The sequence below is a fragment of the Bombina bombina genome, chromosome 1 (assembly GCF_027579735.1).
Source record: "Bombina bombina isolate aBomBom1 chromosome 1, aBomBom1.pri, whole genome shotgun sequence".
Classification (NCBI taxonomy): Eukaryota; Metazoa; Chordata; class Amphibia; order Anura; family Bombinatoridae; genus Bombina; species Bombina bombina.
This window is the reverse complement of record NC_069499.1, coordinates 988310311-988329586: the sequence shown is the minus strand read 5'-3', so window position 1 is coordinate 988329586 and position 19276 is coordinate 988310311. Positions and strand designations below refer to the sequence as shown.

General features: G+C 37.0%; 1 protein-coding gene across 1 annotated transcript in view; it reads left to right on the top strand.

The window, feature by feature from the left end:
- The window catches only part of MYT1 (myelin transcription factor 1), an 81563-nt gene extending 62545 nt beyond the window's left edge, over positions 1-19018 (top strand). Inside the window, exons 19-23 of the mRNA XM_053716143.1 lie at positions 5534-5755; positions 6074-6165; positions 7908-8011; positions 17151-17294; positions 18810-19018. Coding sequence (XP_053572118.1) covers positions 5534-5755; positions 6074-6165; positions 7908-8011; positions 17151-17294; positions 18810-18950 — 703 coding nt within the window. The 3' untranslated portion in view covers positions 18951-19018. The remainder of the gene's footprint in view (positions 1-5533; positions 5756-6073; positions 6166-7907; positions 8012-17150; positions 17295-18809) is intronic.
- The last annotated feature ends 258 nt before the right edge of the window (positions 19019-19276 follow it).

Here is a 19276-nt window from a genome sequence, read left to right as displayed (position 1 = left end):
CTATCAGCCAATCGGAATTCGGCGGACGCCATCTTGGATGACGTCATTTAAAGGTACATCATTCCAAGTTCAGCAGTCGGCCGGGATGGATGCTCCGCGGCGGCGGAGCGAAGAAAGAAGATTGAAGATGCCGCCGGAAGAATGAAGACTTTGCTGCCGCTTGGAGGAAGACGTCGCCGGAGGAAGAATTCTTCTTTGCCGCTTGGAGGAAGACATCGCCCGGATCGGATCAGGAGTTCGGCCCGGTGTGGTGAAGACAAGGTAGGGAGATCTTCAGGGGGGTAGTGTTAGGCTTTTTTAAGGGGGGTTTGGGTGGGTTTAGAATAGGGGTATGTGGGTGGTGGGTTGTAATGGGGGGGGGTATTGTATTTCTTGTATGCAAAAGAGCTGAATTCTTTGGGGCATGCCCCACAAAAGGCCCTTTTAAGGGCTGGTAAGGTAAAGAGCTTTGAAATTTGTTGAATTTAGAATAGGGCAGGGAATTTTTTTTATTTTGGGGGTTTATTATTTTATTAGGGGGCTTAGAATAGGTGTAATTAGCTTAAATATCTTGTAATCTTTTTTTTATTTTTTGTAATTTAGTGTTTGTTTTTTTTTTGTAATTTAGTTTAGTTAATTTAATTGTATTTTTAGATAGATGTTAGTAGTTTATTAAATTTATTGATAGTGTAGGTGTATTTGTAACTTAGGTTAGGATTTATTTTACAGGTAATTGGGTAATTATTTTAACTAGGTAGATATTAAATAGTTAATAACTATTTAATATCTATTATACCTAGTTAAAATAATTAACAATTTACCTGTAAAATAAATATTAACCCTAACATAGCTACAATGTAATTATTAATTATATTGTAGCTATCTTAGGGTTTATTTTATAGGTAAGTATTTAGATTTAAATAGGAATATTTTAGTTTATAAATGAATTAGATTAATTTAATATAAATTTAGTTAGGGTTAGATAGAGTTAATATAGTTAATATAAATACTATAGTAACTATATTAACTATATTAACCCTAATATAATTAGGGTTAATATAGTTAATATATATAATGTAATACCTATATTAACTATAATATACTTAGGGTTAATATAGATAATATAGCTGGCGGCGGGGTAGGTAGATTAAATTAGGGATTAATCATTTTAATAGAGATGACGGCGGTGTAAGGGGCTTACATTAGGGGTTAATAATATTAATATAGATGGCGGCGGTGTTAGGGGCTCACTTTAGGGGGTTATAGATATAATATAGCTGGCGGAGGGGTACGGGAGCGGCGGTTTAGGGGTTAATAACTTTATTAGGTTGCGGCGGGGTACGGGAGCGGCGGTTTAGGGGTTAATAGCTATTTTATTGTTAGGATAGTGAGGGGGGATAGCGGATAGAGGGTTAGACAGTGCGGGCTATGTTAGGGAGGCGTGTTAGACAGTGCGGGCTATGTTAGGGAGGCGTGTTAGACAGTGCGGGTGTTTTAGACTTTAGTCAGGTTTTATAGGCGCCGGCAGATTCTAACGTGGCGCAAGTCACTGGCGACGCCAGAAATTTGTACTTGCGCAGATTTCTGGACATCGCTGGTTTGTGAGACTTACGGCACGTTAGCATCTGACGGCGACTTATATGGGATGGCTCGAGTTGCGAGCTGAAACTGCGGGCGACGCCGGTCTCCTCGCTTGCGCCGCAAACTGCGATCGATATCGGATCGCGCCCTTGCATTTTTGCCAATTAGTTTTGTTTCATAAATAACTCCACTGGATTGAGCACAATCATGGGGTCTGCAGAAATCTTTCTGAGGGGGGAGGGCAAGCTAAAATAGAAAGATGATTAAAGCGACAGTCTAAAATAGAATTGTTATTGTTTTAAAAGATAGCTAATCCCTTCATTCCCCATTCCCCAGTTTTGCACAACCAACACAGTTATATTAATATACTTTTTACCTCTGTGATTACCTTGTACCTAAACATCTTCTGACAGCCCCCTAATCACATGACTGTTTAAAATCTATTGACTTGCAGTTAGTGCTGTGTTGTGCTAACTCTTAAAGGGAAATTAAATCCAAAATGTTTCTTTCATGATTTAGGTAGAACATACAATTTTTTTTAAAAAACTTTCCAGTTTACTTCTATTATCAAATTTGTTTCATTCTCTTGGTAACATTTGTTGAAGGAGCAGCAATGCACTACTGGTTTCTAACTGAACACATGGGTGAGCCAATGACAATCAGTATACACAGGAAGCCACCAATCAGCAGCTAGAATATAGGTTCTTTACTGCTCCTAAACTTACCTAGATAAACCTTTCATCAAAGGATAACAAGAGAAGGAAGCAAATTAAATAATAGAAGAAAATTGGAAAGGTGTATAAAAATGTATGAGCTATCTAAATCATGAATGTCTAATTATGACTTTACTGTCCCTTTAAATTACTTCTCGGGCGTGAACACATTGTTATCTATATGGCCCACATGAACTACCAGTCTCCTGTTGTGAAAAGCAAATACCAAAGCATGTGATTAAGAAGCTATCAATAGAGCCTTTTAAATGGGCAGAAATTTAGAGGTTTAAATGTTATAAAGTATATTAATCTAACAATGTTGCTTGTGCAAAGCTGGGGAATGGGTAGAAAAGGCATTATCTATAATTTTAAACAATAACAATTTTAATGTAGACTGTCCCTTTAACCATGGTACCAAAACACAGGCTGAGGTATCACTGAGACTTATGATGAAAAATTATGCAGCTAATAATGTTTTTGTTATTTTCAATATTTATGTGATACATTATAAGCCCTTGGGGATCTCTAAATGCAAACACCACTAAAACAATGATTTAAATGGACAGTCAACTTTACACATTCCACAGGTTTGCACAACTAACACTGTTATATTAATATACTTTTTACCTCTGTGATTACCTTGTATCTAAGCATCTTCTGACAGCTCCCTGATCACATTACTTTGTATTTGTTATCTATTGTCTTACATTTTAGCCAATTAGTGCTTTGTTGTGCGCACCCCACGGACGTGAGCACAATGTTATCTATATGGCCCACATGAACTAGCATGTTGTGAAAAGCAAATAAAAAGCATGTGATAAGAGGCTGTCTGTAGTGACTTAAAAACAGGCAGAAATTTAGAGGTTAAAGTATATTAATATAACCATATTGGTTGTGCAAAGCTGGGGAATGGGTAGTAAAGGCGTTATCTATCTTTTTAAACAATAACAATTTTGGTGTTGACTGTCCCTTTAAAGTGATAGGGTAATGGACATGGAATATGGTGCTTTTATATCCTCAGAGTATTTGTATATGCTATTACTATATACCATGTGCTTTAGAAGAGAATAAAGCACATCAATCTTCCTTATATTTATATACAGTACATATATATATGATATGTTCAGTAAACTATAATTTTTTAGCTGTGTCACCAGTATGAAGAAGGGCTGTAGATACCAGAAAATATAACAGAAAAAAACCCAGTCCTGAGGGCAGTGTGTATGTATAATAACTAGTTCACATAAATATATATAGTGGAAAGCCCACTCTGGCTGCTGTGTAAACTTGTAAACTATCTGAATGAGAGTGAATATATATATTGGAGAGGAGAGAGATGCATGGATAGGGTGGTGAAAATTACATTAAAGAGAGTTGTAGCGAAAGGGAAACAGAGAAATGAGAGAAGGGGGACATAAAAGGAGGAGAGAATAGAGATGTTTTGTCACCTGTCACACATTCAAACACTTTATCCTAATCAGAGCATATCTATCCACTGATTTCTTAAAAGGGGAAGATTTTCACACATATATTTCAGTACTTGTAGCTCACCAGCTCTAAGAGTTAAGGGGTTAAAAAGCCATGACCTCCTGTGAGGGAGGTTGGGAGCACTCCCCCTGCACTGCAGAATGCATCAAAGGGAATTCCATTTAGAAATGAACAAAGTACAAACCTTTGCTGAGCCCACCGGCACTCTTAGCTCCATTTATTGCTTTCCTGTAGGATAAGCGGCACACAGAGTCTGCCTCATGTGAAGGGCTGTCAGTACCGCATTCGGGCAGAGAGAAAGGAGATGCAGAACTGTCTGAGAATTGAGAAGCTATAAATTGTAATAGCCAGCAATGCTAGGAGGGAGCTGGTGGTGGGTGGGACGGATGTATGTGCACCTACCTAATATGTTTTTCCACTTCCCTAATCATTCATGATGATGCTGCTACTGCTAGTTACATTGATCCATGCAAACTACTTCTAAGTTAAATATACAGCACATAGGGTGCAGGCTGCCTGTAGCAGCACAGCTAAGCCTTGGGTACCTTGGCTGGAGCAGCAGGGGGAAGAGTCTGTGACCGTGATGGTCTGTACTGCACAACTCGCAGTAACTTACAATTACTTACAGTAAGTTATTTAAAATTACAGCCCACTTGCCACTGCCCAGGCTGCAGGGCAGGCTGCAGCAGCACAGCTGTCAGGTACCTCGGCAGCGACCGGAGCAGCAGAGGGAGGAGGCCAAGCCTGTGACCATGACTGCACGAGTAGACTGTGGTGGTCTAGGCTAGGCAGCAGCAGGCTGGGGTTCGACTCGCTCACAGACAGCCTGTAATGTAGTGAGTGAGTCTTTCAGTGTCAGCATTAGTGAGAGTGATAGAAGTCAGTGCAATCCGATCATGTGAGGCATTGTGAGTAGCCAGGGAGCACTGAATCAATTTACACGCACCCACTGTAGAATCCATTGTCCAGCAGGCAGCCAGCAGCAGTTATAATAGAAAGGGGACAGCAATATAGGGGGGGCAGTTGCCCCACATTGCCCCCCACTCCGGACGCCCATGAGCACAATGTTATCTTCATGGCACACATGAACTAGCACTGCCTGGCTGTGAAAAGCTGATACAATTCAATGAGATAAGAGGCTGCCTGCAGAGGCTTAGAAACAATTAGAAATGTAGAGATTTAAAGGTTATACAGTATATTAATATAACAATGTTAGTTGTTCAAAGCTGGGGGATGGGTAGTAAAGGTTCTATCTATCTTTGTAAACAATAAAAAAATCAAGTAGACTGTCCCTTGAAACAATTGCATGCTCTAATTTAGAAGATATGGATTCTTCAAGATGCAGAGGATTTAAGGTGTTTAGAGTCCCTTTAAGTAATATGCTTATTTTTTTTTTATTTTTTTTTAAATAAGTGTTTTTGTGCTGAAACAAAAAACAACTTTTGTCTTTATGCTTGTGGGGCTTGTTACTGTTCTCCAGTGGAACTGTGGGAGTTCATATAAACCAGTGAGCGCCTATCACAGAAAACAGTTTTGCACAACTATGTACATCCTGTCTCAAGATCAAATTAAACAGTTTTAATGTAATACAAGTCAAGCACAAGAATTTAGCTAGTCATGAACTTGTAAGAAAGCCAAAAAAATATTTGAGTTGAGTACTATGATTATGAACAGTAAATTCAAAATATTGTTAACCCCTTTTTTTTGGTTCCTTGAATAAAATGTTGATCACCTATTATACCTAATGCACACCTCTTGCTATGTGCACACAGGTGTCCTGTACCAGGTTGTGATGGGCTAGGACACATCAGCGGTAAATATGCCTCACACCGCAGTGCATCTGGTTGCCCACTGGCTGCTCGTCGGCAGAAAGAAGGAGCTCTTAACGGCTCAGCATTTTCCTGGAAATCATTGAAGAATGAAGGTCCTACGTGCCCAACTCCAGGATGTGATGGATCAGGACATGCTAACGGGAGCTTCCTCACTCACAGGAGGTATACGCACATATCAACTCTCTTTTATCACAACTTACACCTATTATTCCCCAGAACATAAACATTTTCCATAGAAATTCCAAGCACACAGCAATAAGACACATTAATGTCAAAGAAAATATATTTCCTTACAACATACACAGCTCTTTCATCTTTTCAAACCTTATTTTTTCAAGATTAAAAAGTAACAGTGATTTCTATTTAACTTAGGTAGCTCTAAATTAGTAAGAAGGAACTTTCTAGTAGGAAACTGGAATGTTGATGACTGGGTGTATGAGAAATCTAAACTCATTAAACACTTTACTGTATTGTCTTTAGTTTGTCAGGTTGTCCACGAGCTTCTTTTGCCGGGAAGAAGGGGAAGCTTTCTGGTGATGATATCCTTGGCACAAAGTTCAAGACCAGTGATGGTAGGTGATGCTCATTGATTGGGGCAATATCACAATCAATAAGCAGCGATTTCCCAAGATGGGACATTTCCGCATCTTTGTTGGTAACACAGCTAACAAGCAATCACAATCTTGGTGTTGACAAGAAAAACCCTGGTTCAGAAAATGTAACTATAAATCAAGGATTTCTGTGCCTACAGTACAGTGGGACACCTTAATATGCCACTGGGAGCCAAGAGTGTGAGTGTAATCTTGTCTGATCAGTACTTTTACCATTGTCAGTTCTACAGTAGTGTCATGAGATCCTGTTTGTTTCTTCTTTTAAAAAACTCTTTGGCTTCTTTAAAAATAGATAATGAATAAATAAGTATAACAGCATCATCACTGCCTAATCTAATTGACCTTAGTGTAAAAACAAGTCTGTTTTTTTATTGGATATATCCATCAACTTCAAACAAAAAATGGGTCTGGAAAACTTTGTTAAAGATTTTCAAATTATAAAATAATAATATTAAAAAAAAAATGTTAAAGGGACAGTTTATCTTAAACTTTTGTCCCCTTTAATTTGTTCCCAATGATCCATTTTACCTGCTGGAGTATATTAAATTGTTTACAAATAATTACTTTACCTTTTATCGGCTTTTGAAATAGCTAATTTTGCCTGTGGTATCCCTACTTATACTGAAAGTTGCTATTCTTAAAGGGACATGAAACATTTTTCTTTCATGATTAAGGTAGAAAATACTGTTTCTAAAAAACTTTTCAGTTTACTTCTATTTTCAAATTTGCTTCATTTTCTTGATATCATTTGCTGAAGGAGCAGCAATGCACTACTGGTTTCTAACTGAATACATGGGTGAGCCAATGACAATAGGTATTTATATGCAGCCACCAATCAGCAGATAGAACCTAGGTTCTTTGCTGCTTCTAAGCTTACCTAGATAAACCTTTCAGCAAATGATAACAAGAGAAGGAAGCAAATTAAATAATAGAAGTTAATTGGAAAGTTGTTTAAAATTATATGTTCTGTCTAAATCATTAATATCTAATTATAACTTTACACTCCCTTTAAGTATAGACTATAGAAAAGTTCTGTAAACAGCCAGAAAAATAAATTATACTCCCAGTGGGAAGGTAGTAGAGATAAGTAATAAAATGTTAATTTTCAATTGTTCACTCTTATGTCCTGATATTCAAAAGCTCACTGCTCTTGTCAAATGATGATCTAAGACGTCTTGTCAGTAGGTCCCTAAAAACAATGTTAGAAACACAAATTTTAATTTCAAAGATATTTGTATGTGAAGGAGAGACACACACATTACAATATACGGTCTAAAAAAAACCCTACAGATTTTGCATGATTTCTCTACATGCCAGCTTGCATTTGAATATCAGGCCCTAAGTATTGGGATTTGGTATACAGACAGAGATAAGATAAGGAAGCATTTGAGTGCACAGAAAGGGATACAATAAGGAAATCTGATTTCCCTGCAAGCTCTACCCATATTGATAGGTTGTGGTGTGAAAGAACAAAAACAGCAATTTTTATATACAAAAGTAAAGACATTTTATATCCCGCTGCTGGTATAACAAGTGATTGGAAACACATTATGGGAAAAACAATTTTACATTATACTGTCCCTTTAAAGATGCTTCCCTTTTAAAAAATATTCTGCAGGTTCAGTAGTTGCACAAATTCTGCTTTCTGTCTTCTTACTACAATGGATTTACAATTAAAGCTAACCCGCGTCTCCTCCCCACAGTGTTAGAAAACGACGAGGAAATTAAACAGCTTAACAAGGAAATAAATGAACTAAACGAATCCAACTCAGAGATGGAAGCGGATATGGTGAATCTCCAGTCTCAGGTCAGTTTTATTGTTACTGTCTAGTTTCCTTCATGAGCAGAGCTTACACATTTTTCTGAATATGAGTCATTTGTATAAAATTAATTGTAGCACTATATTTTAAAGGGACATTAAACCCCACATTTTTCTTTCATGATTCAGATACAGAATGCAATTTTAAACAACATTCCAATGTACTTCTATTATCTAATTTGCTTTATTCTTTAGATATTCTTTGTTAAAGAAATAGCAATATACATGGGTGAGCCAATCCCATGAGGCATTTATGTGAAGCCACCCATCAGCAGCTACTGAGCCTATCTAGATATGCTTTTCCGCAAAGGATATCAGGAGAATAATGCAAATTAGATAATAGAAGTAAATTAGAAAGTTGTTTAAAATTGCATGCTCTTTCAAAACAAAAAATGTAGGTTTCCTGTCCCTTTAAATTTATAAAAGATGCAAACATTATATATATTCTTTTTTATTAGTAGTAGTAATAGTCAGAGTAGTATTAAATAAACAAGTAACTTTGGACATTTAGACATAATTGATATATTTCTGCCTCATCCTAGTGTGAGATTTTATAATAATCAACATTTAAAATGTTTATTGGAAGTAGAAAAGAAAGTAGCCACAAAACACATATTTCTATATAAACAAGTTATACATAATTTAAAAGACCAATCAACACTGTAGATTTGCATAATCAGCAAATGTAGGATAACAACACAATGCAATAACACTTAGGGGGGTTGTTATCAAGCCGTCAACCTCGAATACGCTGGAATTCCGCAGCGTATTTGTGGCGAGGCTGATTCGCCTTAGTTATCAAAGGCTTCAGACCGGCAAAAGTAGAATTTTGTGACGTAAACTTCGATCCGCCGGACTCCGTCCGACACAGATCGATTCTTACGTCACTCCAGATGTTCCGCACACAAGTACGGCACAATCTCACTACTTTTGCTAGTTATCAAAAAACTAGCAGGTACGCTCGGCACTTTTACGGCCCAGCGTACCTGGTTTTCAAACTGCCAGCCTGGAGGCGGCGGATCCCATAGGAATCAATGGGAGTCTGACCATAGCGAAAGTACAAGTTCGCTGCTGCCAGACACCCCATTCATTCCTATGGGAGCTGTCTACACCTAACACCCTAACATGTACCCCGAGTCTAAACACCACTAATCTGTCCCCCCTACACTGCCGCAACTAAATAAAGTTATTACCCCCTAAACCGCCGCTTCCGGAACCCACCGCAAGCTACTCTATACATATTAACCCCTAAACCGCCGCTCCCGGAGCCCACCGCCAACTACATTATACCTAGTAACCCCTATCCTGCCCCCCTATACCGCCGCCCTCTATAATAAATTTATTAACCCCTATCCTGCCGATCCCGCACCTCGCCGCAACTAAATAAATAGTTTAACCCCTAAACCGCCGCTCCCGGACCCCCACAACCTATATTAAATTTATTAACCCCTATCCTGCCCCCCTACACCGTCGCCACCTATAATAAATTTATTAACCCCTATCCTGCCCCCCCTACACCGTCGCCACCTATAATAAATTTATTAACCCCTATCCTGCCCCCCCTACACCGTCGCCACCTATAATAAATGTATTAACCCCTATCCTGCCCCCCCTACACCGTCGCCACCTATAATAAATTTATTAACCCCTATCCTGCCCCCCCTACACCGTCGCCACCTATAATAAATTTATTAACCCCTATCCTGCCCCCCACTACATCGCCGCCACTGTAATAAAATTATTAACCCCTAAACCTAAGTCTAACACTAACCCTAACACCCCCCTAACTTAAATATTAATTAAATAAATCTAAATAATATTTCTATTATTAACTAAGTTAATCCTATTTAAAACTTAATACTTACCTATAAAATAAACCCTAATATAGCTACAATATAAATAATAATTATATTGTAGCTATTTTAGGATTTATTTTTATTTTACAGGTACCTTTCAATTTATTTTAACTAGGTACAATAGCTATTAAATAGTTATTAACTATCTAATAGCTTACCTAGCTAAAATAAAGAGAAATTTACCTGTAAAATAAAAACTAACCTAAGTTACAATTACACCTAATACTACACTATACTTTAATAAATTATTCCTATTTAAAACTAAATACTTACCTGTAAAATAAAACCTAATATAGCTACAATATAATTAATAATTACATTGTAGCTATCTTAGGATTTATATTTATTTTACAGGTAACTTTGTATTTATTTTAGCTAGTTAGAATAGTTATTAAATAGTTATTAACTATTTAATAACTACCTAGCTAAAAGAAATACAAAATTACCTGTAAAATAAATCCTAACCTAAGTTACAATTAAACCTAACACTACACTATCATTAAATAAATTAAATAAACTACCTACAAATAACTACAATTAAATACAATTACATAAACTAACTAAAGTACAAAAAATAAAAAAAGCTGTTACAAAAAATAAAAAAAATAAGTTACAAACATTTAAAAACATATTACAACAATTTTAAGATACTTACACCTAATCTAAGCCCCCTAATAAAATAACAAACCACCCCAAAATAAAAAAATGCCCTACCCTATTCTACATTAAAAAAGTTCAAAGCTCTTTTACCTTACCAGCCCTTAAAAGGGCCTTTTGTGGGGGCATGCCCCAAAGTTCAGCTCTTTTGCCTGTAAAAGAAAAATACAACCCCCCCCAACATTAAAACCCACCACCCACATACCCCTAATTTAATCCAAACCCCCCTTAAAATAACCTAACACTAATCCCCTGAAGATCATCCTACCTTTAGTTGTCTTCACTCAGCCGAGCCACCGATGGAACTGAAGAGGACATCCGGACCGGCAGAAGTTATCCTCCAAGGGGCGCTGAAGAAATCTTCCATCCGATGAAGTGATCCTCCAAGCGGCGCTGAAGATATCTTCCATCTGGGCGAGGTCATCTTCCAAGTGGCGCTGAAGAAGTCTTCTATCCGGGCGAGGTCATCGTCGAAGCCGGGTCTTGAATCTTCATCCCGCCGACGCGGAACATCCTCCTTTCCCGACGAACTACCGACGAATGAAGGCTCCTTTAAGGGACGTCATCCAAGATGGCGTCCCTTCAATTCCGATTGGCTGATAGGATTCTATCAGCCAATCGGAATTAAGGTAGGAAAAATCTGATTGGCTGATGAAATCAGCCAATCAGATTCAAGTTCAATCCGATTGGCTGATCCAATCAGCCAATCAGATTGAACTCGCATTCTATTGGCTGATCGGAATAGCCAATAGAATGCGAGCTCAATCTGATTGGCTGATTGGATCAGCCAATCGGATTGAACTTGAATCTGATTGGTTGATTCCATCAGCCAATCAGATTTTTCTTACCTTAATTCCGATTGGCTGATAGAATCCTATCAGCCAATCGGAATTGAAGGGACGCCATCTTGGATGACGTCCCTTAAAGGAGCCTTCATTCGTCGGTAGTTCGTCGGGAAAGGAGGATGTTCCGCGTCGGTGGGATGAAGATTCAAGACCCGGCTTCGACGATGACCTCGCCCGGATAGAAGACTTCTTCAGTGCCTCTTGGAAGATGACCTCGCCCGGATGGAAGATTTCTTCAGCGCCGCTTGGAGGATCACTTCATCGGATGGAAGATTTCTTCAGCGCCCCTTGGAGGATAACTTCTGCCGGTCCGGATGTCCTTTTCAGTTCCATCGGTGGCTCGGCTGAGTGAAGACAACTAAAGGTAGGATGATCTTCAGGGGATTAGTGTTAGGTTATTTTAAGGGGGGTTTGGGTTAGATTAGGGGTATGTGGGTGGTGGGTTTTAATGTTGGGGGGGGTTGTATTTTTCTTTTACAGGAAAAAGAGCTGAACTCTTTGGGGCATGCCCCCACAAAAGGCCCTTTTAAGGGCTGGTAAGGTAAAAGAGCTTTGAACTTTTTTAATGTAGAATAGGGTAGGGCATTTTTTTATTTTGGGGGGGTTTGTTATTTTATTAGGGGGCTTAGATTAGGTGTAAGTAGCTTAAAATTGTTGTAATATGTTTTTAAATGTTTGTAATTTATTTTTTTTATTTTTTGTAACTTAGCTTTTTTATTTTTTGTACTTTAGTTAGTTTATGTAATTGTATTTAATTGTAGTTATTTGTAGGTAGTTTATTTAATTTATTTAATGATAGTGTAGTGTTAGGTTTAATTGTAACTTAGGTTAGGATTTATTTTACAGGTAATTTTGTATTAAGATAGCTACAATATAATTATTATTTATATTGTAGCTATATTAGGGTTTATTTTAAAGGTAAGTATTTAGTTTTAAATAGGATTCATTTAGTTCATAATAGAAATATGATTTAGATTTATTTAATTAATATTTAAGTTAGGAGGGTGTTAGGGTTAGTGTTAGACTTAGGTTTAGGGGTTAATAATTTTATTACAGTGGCGGTGGTGTAGTGGGGGGCAGGATAGGGGTTAATAAATTTATTATAGGTGGCGACGGTGTAGGGGGGGCAGGATAGGGGTTAATAAATTTAATATAGGTTGCGGCAGGTTCAGGGAGCGGCGGTTTAGGGGTTAAACTATTTATTTATTTGCGGCGAGGTGCGGGATCAGCAGGATAGGGGTTAATAACTTTATTATAGAGGGCGACGGTATAGGGGGGGCAGGATAGGGGTTACTAGGTATAATGTAGGTGGCAGCGGTGTCCGGGAGCGGCGGTTTAGGGGTTAATACATTTATAAAACTTGTCATACAAGGAGAAAAGGGATGACGATGGCACTACTGGAATAGTTGCCCTAATAATTATAATCAGTCCCACATAGTAGGGGGAACCATAATCAATAACTCGAGGGCGGGTGCTGTACATATGTGGAGAGAGACATACGAAACAGATTCAGTACAGGACTGAACAAGCAATGTACATGGATAGCACTCAACAATTAGAAAAGCTTGTGTCAATATTAGATACTGGATAGAAAGGATCCATGCAAGAACATTCTGTCTGCATAGAGACGTTTAAAACTTAACTTTTATTTCAAAATAAAAACCAATTGAAATGATACACACAATTAAAAACACTGTAACATAAAGGGCCCCCCAAGTTTGGAGAGTAAGGTACTGCTCCAGGTAGCAGTGGAATAAGAGAGTATAGGTACTCGGTACAATATAGTAACCTCTTAACAGTATAAACAATATAACCTGCCCACTGGGAGTGTGTGTCTATTAACAATATTCAAATCACACAGTGCCCAGATACTAGAGCAAGGTCTATGTCTAAGTGATTGTTATTACAGATCTCCAACCGTCTAAGTAAGATCCTATTAGTAGAGTGGCACCTCTAATAGGGTATAATAGTAGGGTACAATGGCTACACCCAGAAGGCGATGAATTTAATATTATTAGAGTCAATATATCTGGTGCCTTATAAATTGGGTTAGTATATATTAATATATAGACCCTGGATAGAGGAGGTACAGTAAAGATAAGATCAATCCCTTACCCTCGTAAACGGAAGTAAGAATATAACTTGTAACTTGTAGCTGTAATCTATGACAGTCACCACTAAAAGGTAGTCGTATTATTCTATAGGTGCAATACCATAGATAATTAAGTAGGTATACTGTAGTTTAGGACGACAAACTACCCTCTCCCAATTAGTTAGGGGGGATAATTAGTAGTCAAGATTTTTCTTATAGTAAAAATTTGTCCAAGGTAATTAACTGTACATATGCTTACTTAGAGGTAATGGTATAACACTGTGGGTATTACACCGGAGACAGTTGAGTAGGTATATTATTAATATTTATATGCCCGTTTTTTCTATAGTGAATAGGCGATTTGAAAAACAATATATTTTATTTCAACTTAGCAACAATCAGGTGTGTTTGGTGTGACTGTATTTATTTAGAAAGTACAGATCCGACTCCCAATTGGTTTTGGGGGGGATCATTAATATTCAGGAGACCCAGCTATATTTGCACGTGTGCAGTTTAACTTCTATCAGGTGTTAACCATAAACACAATATCTATATATATATATTTTGAGAGAAGAATGCAGTGTCAAGTAGATCAATTTAACAGTCTGCCACAGTTGTCATGTGACTTTATGAATCAGTGTAATTAAACACCGCCAAGTTCTCCCCACTTTAAAGTGCTTCCACTGAGTATCTTTCTCTTAAATATCTATGATTGTATCGTTCAAAGATAGTAATTAATTATTTAGATACTAGCCAGTGTAAGAGCGTGAAGGTTACACCTTAAGTAAGCGCATAAAGTTTCTACTGGTACTCCCAAGGGGGTAATATTTGCGAGATTGTTACCAAATAAGATAAAAGATAATATTACCTATTATACCGTCCTGTCATTGACAGGAAATATTACAAAATAACAAATACCAAGGGTACCGGAGCAGCACTAAATTATGTTTTGAAGGACTACCTAATAGTAACAAGTCAAAATAAGTTTAAGGAACTATAGGTAGACCCGCGAGGGCCGTTACAGCAATTTAAAACACACAACCGGAGAGGGACCTAAGCGTCCCTACTCCCCCTAACATGTTTCGCAAAAGAGCTTTATCAAAACATAATTTAGTGCTGCTCCGGTACCCTTGGTATTTGTTATTTTGTAATATTTCCTGTCAATGACAGGACGGTATAATAGGTAATATTATCTTTTATCTTATTTGGTAACAATCTCGCAAATATTACCCCCTTGGGAGTACCAGTAGAAACTTTATGCGCTTACTTAAGGTGTAACCTTCACGCTCTTACACTGGCTAGTATCTAAATAATTAATTACTATCTTTGAACGATACAATCATAGATATTTAAGAGAAAGATACTCAGTGGAAGCACTTTAAAGTGGGGAGAACTTGGCGGTGTTTAATTACACTGATTCATAAAGTCACATGACAACTGTGGCAGACTGTTAAATTGATCTACTTGACACTGCATTCTTCTCTCAAAAAATATATATATAGATATTGTGTTTATGGTTAACACCTGATAGAAGTTAAACTGCACACGTGCAAATATAGCTGGGTCTCCTGAATATTAATGATCCCCCCCAAAACCAATTGGGAGTCGGATCTGTACTTTCTAAATAAATACAGTCACACCAAACACACCTGATTGTTGCTAAGTTGAAATAAAATATATTGTTTTTCAAATCGCCTATTCACTATAGAAAAAACGGGCATATAAATATTAATAATATACCTACTCAACTGTCTCCGGTGTAATACCCACAGTGTTATACCATTACCTCTAAGTAAGCATATGTACAGTTAATTACCTTGGACAAATTTTTACTATAAGAAAAATCTTGACTACTAATTATCCCCCCTAACTAATTGGGAGAGGGTAGTTTGTCGTCCTAAACTACAGTATACCTACTTAATTATCTATGGTATTGCACCTATAGAATAATACGACTACCTTTTAGTGGTGACTGTCATAGATTACAGCTACAAGTTACAAGTTATATTCTTACTTCCGTTTACGAGGGTAAGGGATTGATCTTATCTTTACTGTACCTCCTCTATCCAGGGTCTATATATTAATATATACTAACCCAATTTATAAGGCACCAGATATATTGACTCTAATAATATTAAATTCATCGCCTTCTGGGTGTAGCCATTGTACCCTACTATTATACCCTATTAGAGGTGCCACTCTACTAATAGGATCTTACTTAGACGGTTGGAGATCTGTAATAACAATCACTTAGACATAGACCTTTCTCTAGTATCTGGGCACTGTGTGATTTGAATATTGTTAATAGACACACACTCCCAGTGGGCAGGTTATATTGTTTATACTGTTAAGAGGTTACTATATTGTACCGAGTACCTATACTCTCTTATTCCACTGCTACCTGGAGCAGTACCTTACTCTCCAAACTTGGGGGGGCCCTTTATGTTACAGTGTTTTTAATTGTGTGTATCATTTCAATTGGTTTTTATTTTGAAATAAAAGTTAAGTTTTAAACGTCTCTATGCAGACAGAATGTTCTTGCATGGATCCTTTCTATCCAGTATCTAATATTGACACAAGCTTTTCTAATTGTTGAGTGCTATCCATGTACATTGCTTGTTCAGTCCTGTACTGAATCTGTTTCATTTATAAAACTTGCGGCGGGGTCTAGGAGCGGCGGTTTAGGGGTTAATACATTTATAAGACTTGCGGCAGGGTCTAGGAGCGGCGGTTTAGGGGTTAGTCACTTTATTTAGTTGCGGGGGGCTCCGGGGGCGCCAGTATAGGGGGTAGAATAGTGTAGTTAGTGTGAGTGCTTAGTGACAGGCTAGCAAGAAAGCTGTCAAACAGCCGAAGAGCAGCGAGATCGGATGAGTGATAACTCTCACAGTCCGCTGCTCATCGCCCCGCGGCTTTTTGACAGCTTTTTTTGATAAATTAGGCGTATTTTTTCAGGTCCGCGGCGGCGAAGGTAGGTGAGCTTAGGCGGGCGTATTGGGCCGGCGAAGGCAGGAAAGTTGACACATTGATAACTACCCCCCATGGTCTGAACTTCAAATGAGTAGCAGATTTTTTTGTTTGACAATTTTAAAAGTTATGTCTTTTTCCACTCCCCCTTACCATGTGACAGCCATCAGCCAATCACAAATGCATACACATACCATGTGACAGCAATCAGCCATTCACAAATGCATACACACTTATTCTTGCACATGCTCAGTAGGAGCTGGTGACTCAAATAGTTAAAATATAAAAAGAGTTTGCACATTTTGTTAATGGAAGTAAATTGGAAAGTTGTTTAAAATTGCATGCTCTATCTGAATAATGAAAATTTAATTTTATTGAGTGTCGGCAGTTTTCCATTTCAACTAGCAAGAGCTAATTTAATTGAACTTTTTGAAACGTAGTGTGTTATACATTTACATATGGTAACTATCTTTGTAACTCATCGTATAGTACCTCTAAAATGTATTTTTGTATGTACAGTAATATTAAAAAAACTAAATGTCTTGTGCAAGTCTAATATGGAAGAATGTTTGTTTTTCAACAATTCTGTTCTGCATTTAATTAGCATTAATAAATATCACTAGCTAGAACTAGGTTACTTTTCTTCATTATGATTTGTAGCTGTAAATGAGATACGTATAAAGATTATTAATATTAGTCAATTTCTACAGATAAAGACAATGGAGAAGAACTTGAAAAACTTTGAAGAGGAAAACAAAGTTATAGAGGAGCAGAATGATGCCCTGTTTGTAGAACTTTCAGGGTTAAGCCACGCCCTTATCAGAAGTCTTACCAACATTCGCCTCCCACATATGGTGAGTCTGTTTAACATCTATTCTCAATAATACCTGCCTAGTATTATATTGTACCATGAAGATTGGAGACATAACAAGATTATAATAAGAGATAATGGTTCGCAAAACCATGGTAATTTGAAAATCTAAAAAAATATATATATAAAATATACACTACTGGTTGAAACTTGTAGGGTTGATAAATTATTTAGGGCACTTTTTTCCATAAATACATAAATCCTATTGGTAGTGTATACTCTTTAATTTTGACATTATGTTTTATCCTAATACTGTTCAATTACAGCTATGACAATGATAAACCTGTGGGGGTAACAGTATAGCCATGCTCACAATGTTTAGATAATTCCAGAGTGTACTAAATTGAAGAGTATTGTTAAATAAATAAAACACACACACACACATATACATACATATATATATAGTGTTTCCATTACTGTCACAGTGATAACTGTAAATATGTACCCAGCCTGCTGCTGAGACACTGATTTTGTCTCTAGCACATGCATTTGTGGGAGAAAAAAATAGAAATAAAAAACATATTGATTGTTTACAATAACACTTATATTTAATGTGCTAATATCCAAATTCCAATTTAAAATTATACTAAAAAGTACAAAATTCAAAATGTACTTTGTTCATACCACTTACCAAGTCTGCAAGACTTTTTTTATGGTATAAAAATAGAGACATTCCTTGGGCATGCCTAATGTTTTTTTCACAAGTCTCATTGTATTCTCTAAGCATTTTATACCTGCAAGTCTTAATGTTTTATTTCACCAAATGTAAGTTGGTGGGTTTGTCCTAAAATAGATAGAGAAAAGACAAGTATGCAAAACTAGAAGTAAATGCAAGTGAAAATAGAGCAATTTCACATGTATGTGCTTCAAAGGAAATGTTGTTACCAGGGCCAGGTGCTCCCTATTGCATTTTTTGCTCCCCTGTGAGTAGCTTCATAACTTTCTTTGGAAAACAGATCACTAGTCATCTGGGAACCTCAGACCTAACCCCGCCCAACCCTGCTGCTCTTTCATTTGCATGAAAGAAGCAATAAATGTGGATTTTTTTTTACCAAAAATGTTTAAACTGATATTAAAATAGCAACAAGTACATTTGGGCACAACTGATCCTAATAACCATTTACTCATTGGCTAAAAAGGGGGCAACTACAGCATCTATATAGGTTTTTCTGAACTATGATTCATTTTTAAATAAGTTTCTAAAATGCAACAAAGAAAATTAGTTTTATTTCTTTATAATATACGATTTTACATTGTTTTATTATATTATATTGTTATATTTATTTATTGTAACAGATGCACTCAGAGCATCTGATTGGATAATATACCCAATGTTTTTTTTTTGTTTGTTTGTTATTCTGCCTAAATATATTTTAATATGTATTTGAATGAAAAGTATAATTTTAAGGAAAAAAAAACCACAAAAATAATTGTTGCTTTACCTGTGCATTTTCATTTTAAAAAGTCCTAAATATTCAATTGTTTTTTTGTCCCATAGGAGCCAATAAGTGAACAGAATTTTGATACTTATGTTAACACCCTAACGGATATGTACAGCAACCAGGAATGTTATCAGAATCCAGAGAACAAAGCCTTGCTGGAAAGCATCAAACAAGCAGTTAAAGGAATCCAGGTGTAAAATATATACAAGAGACTTTATTCTCCAGTATTCAGGGACTTCAGCCAAGTGGCATGTGCATTGAATCAGAAAACCTAAAGGACCAAAATAAGAAGATAAAAAAAATTCAGTCCGCAAAGGATGAAGAGAAACTGAACATTTTTATTTTTTAAAGTATGTGTCTCAATTTTGGGATCCTGAAAAAGGAGGTCAAGCTCCATCACACATTGGTGAAAACTTTACCTGATATGTAATTAGAGATGATAGAGGCTCATTGTGTGCTGGAGCACATCCTGTACCTGAGTTTACTGGATGGTGATGGAACCACTCACGTTCAGCAGAACCCG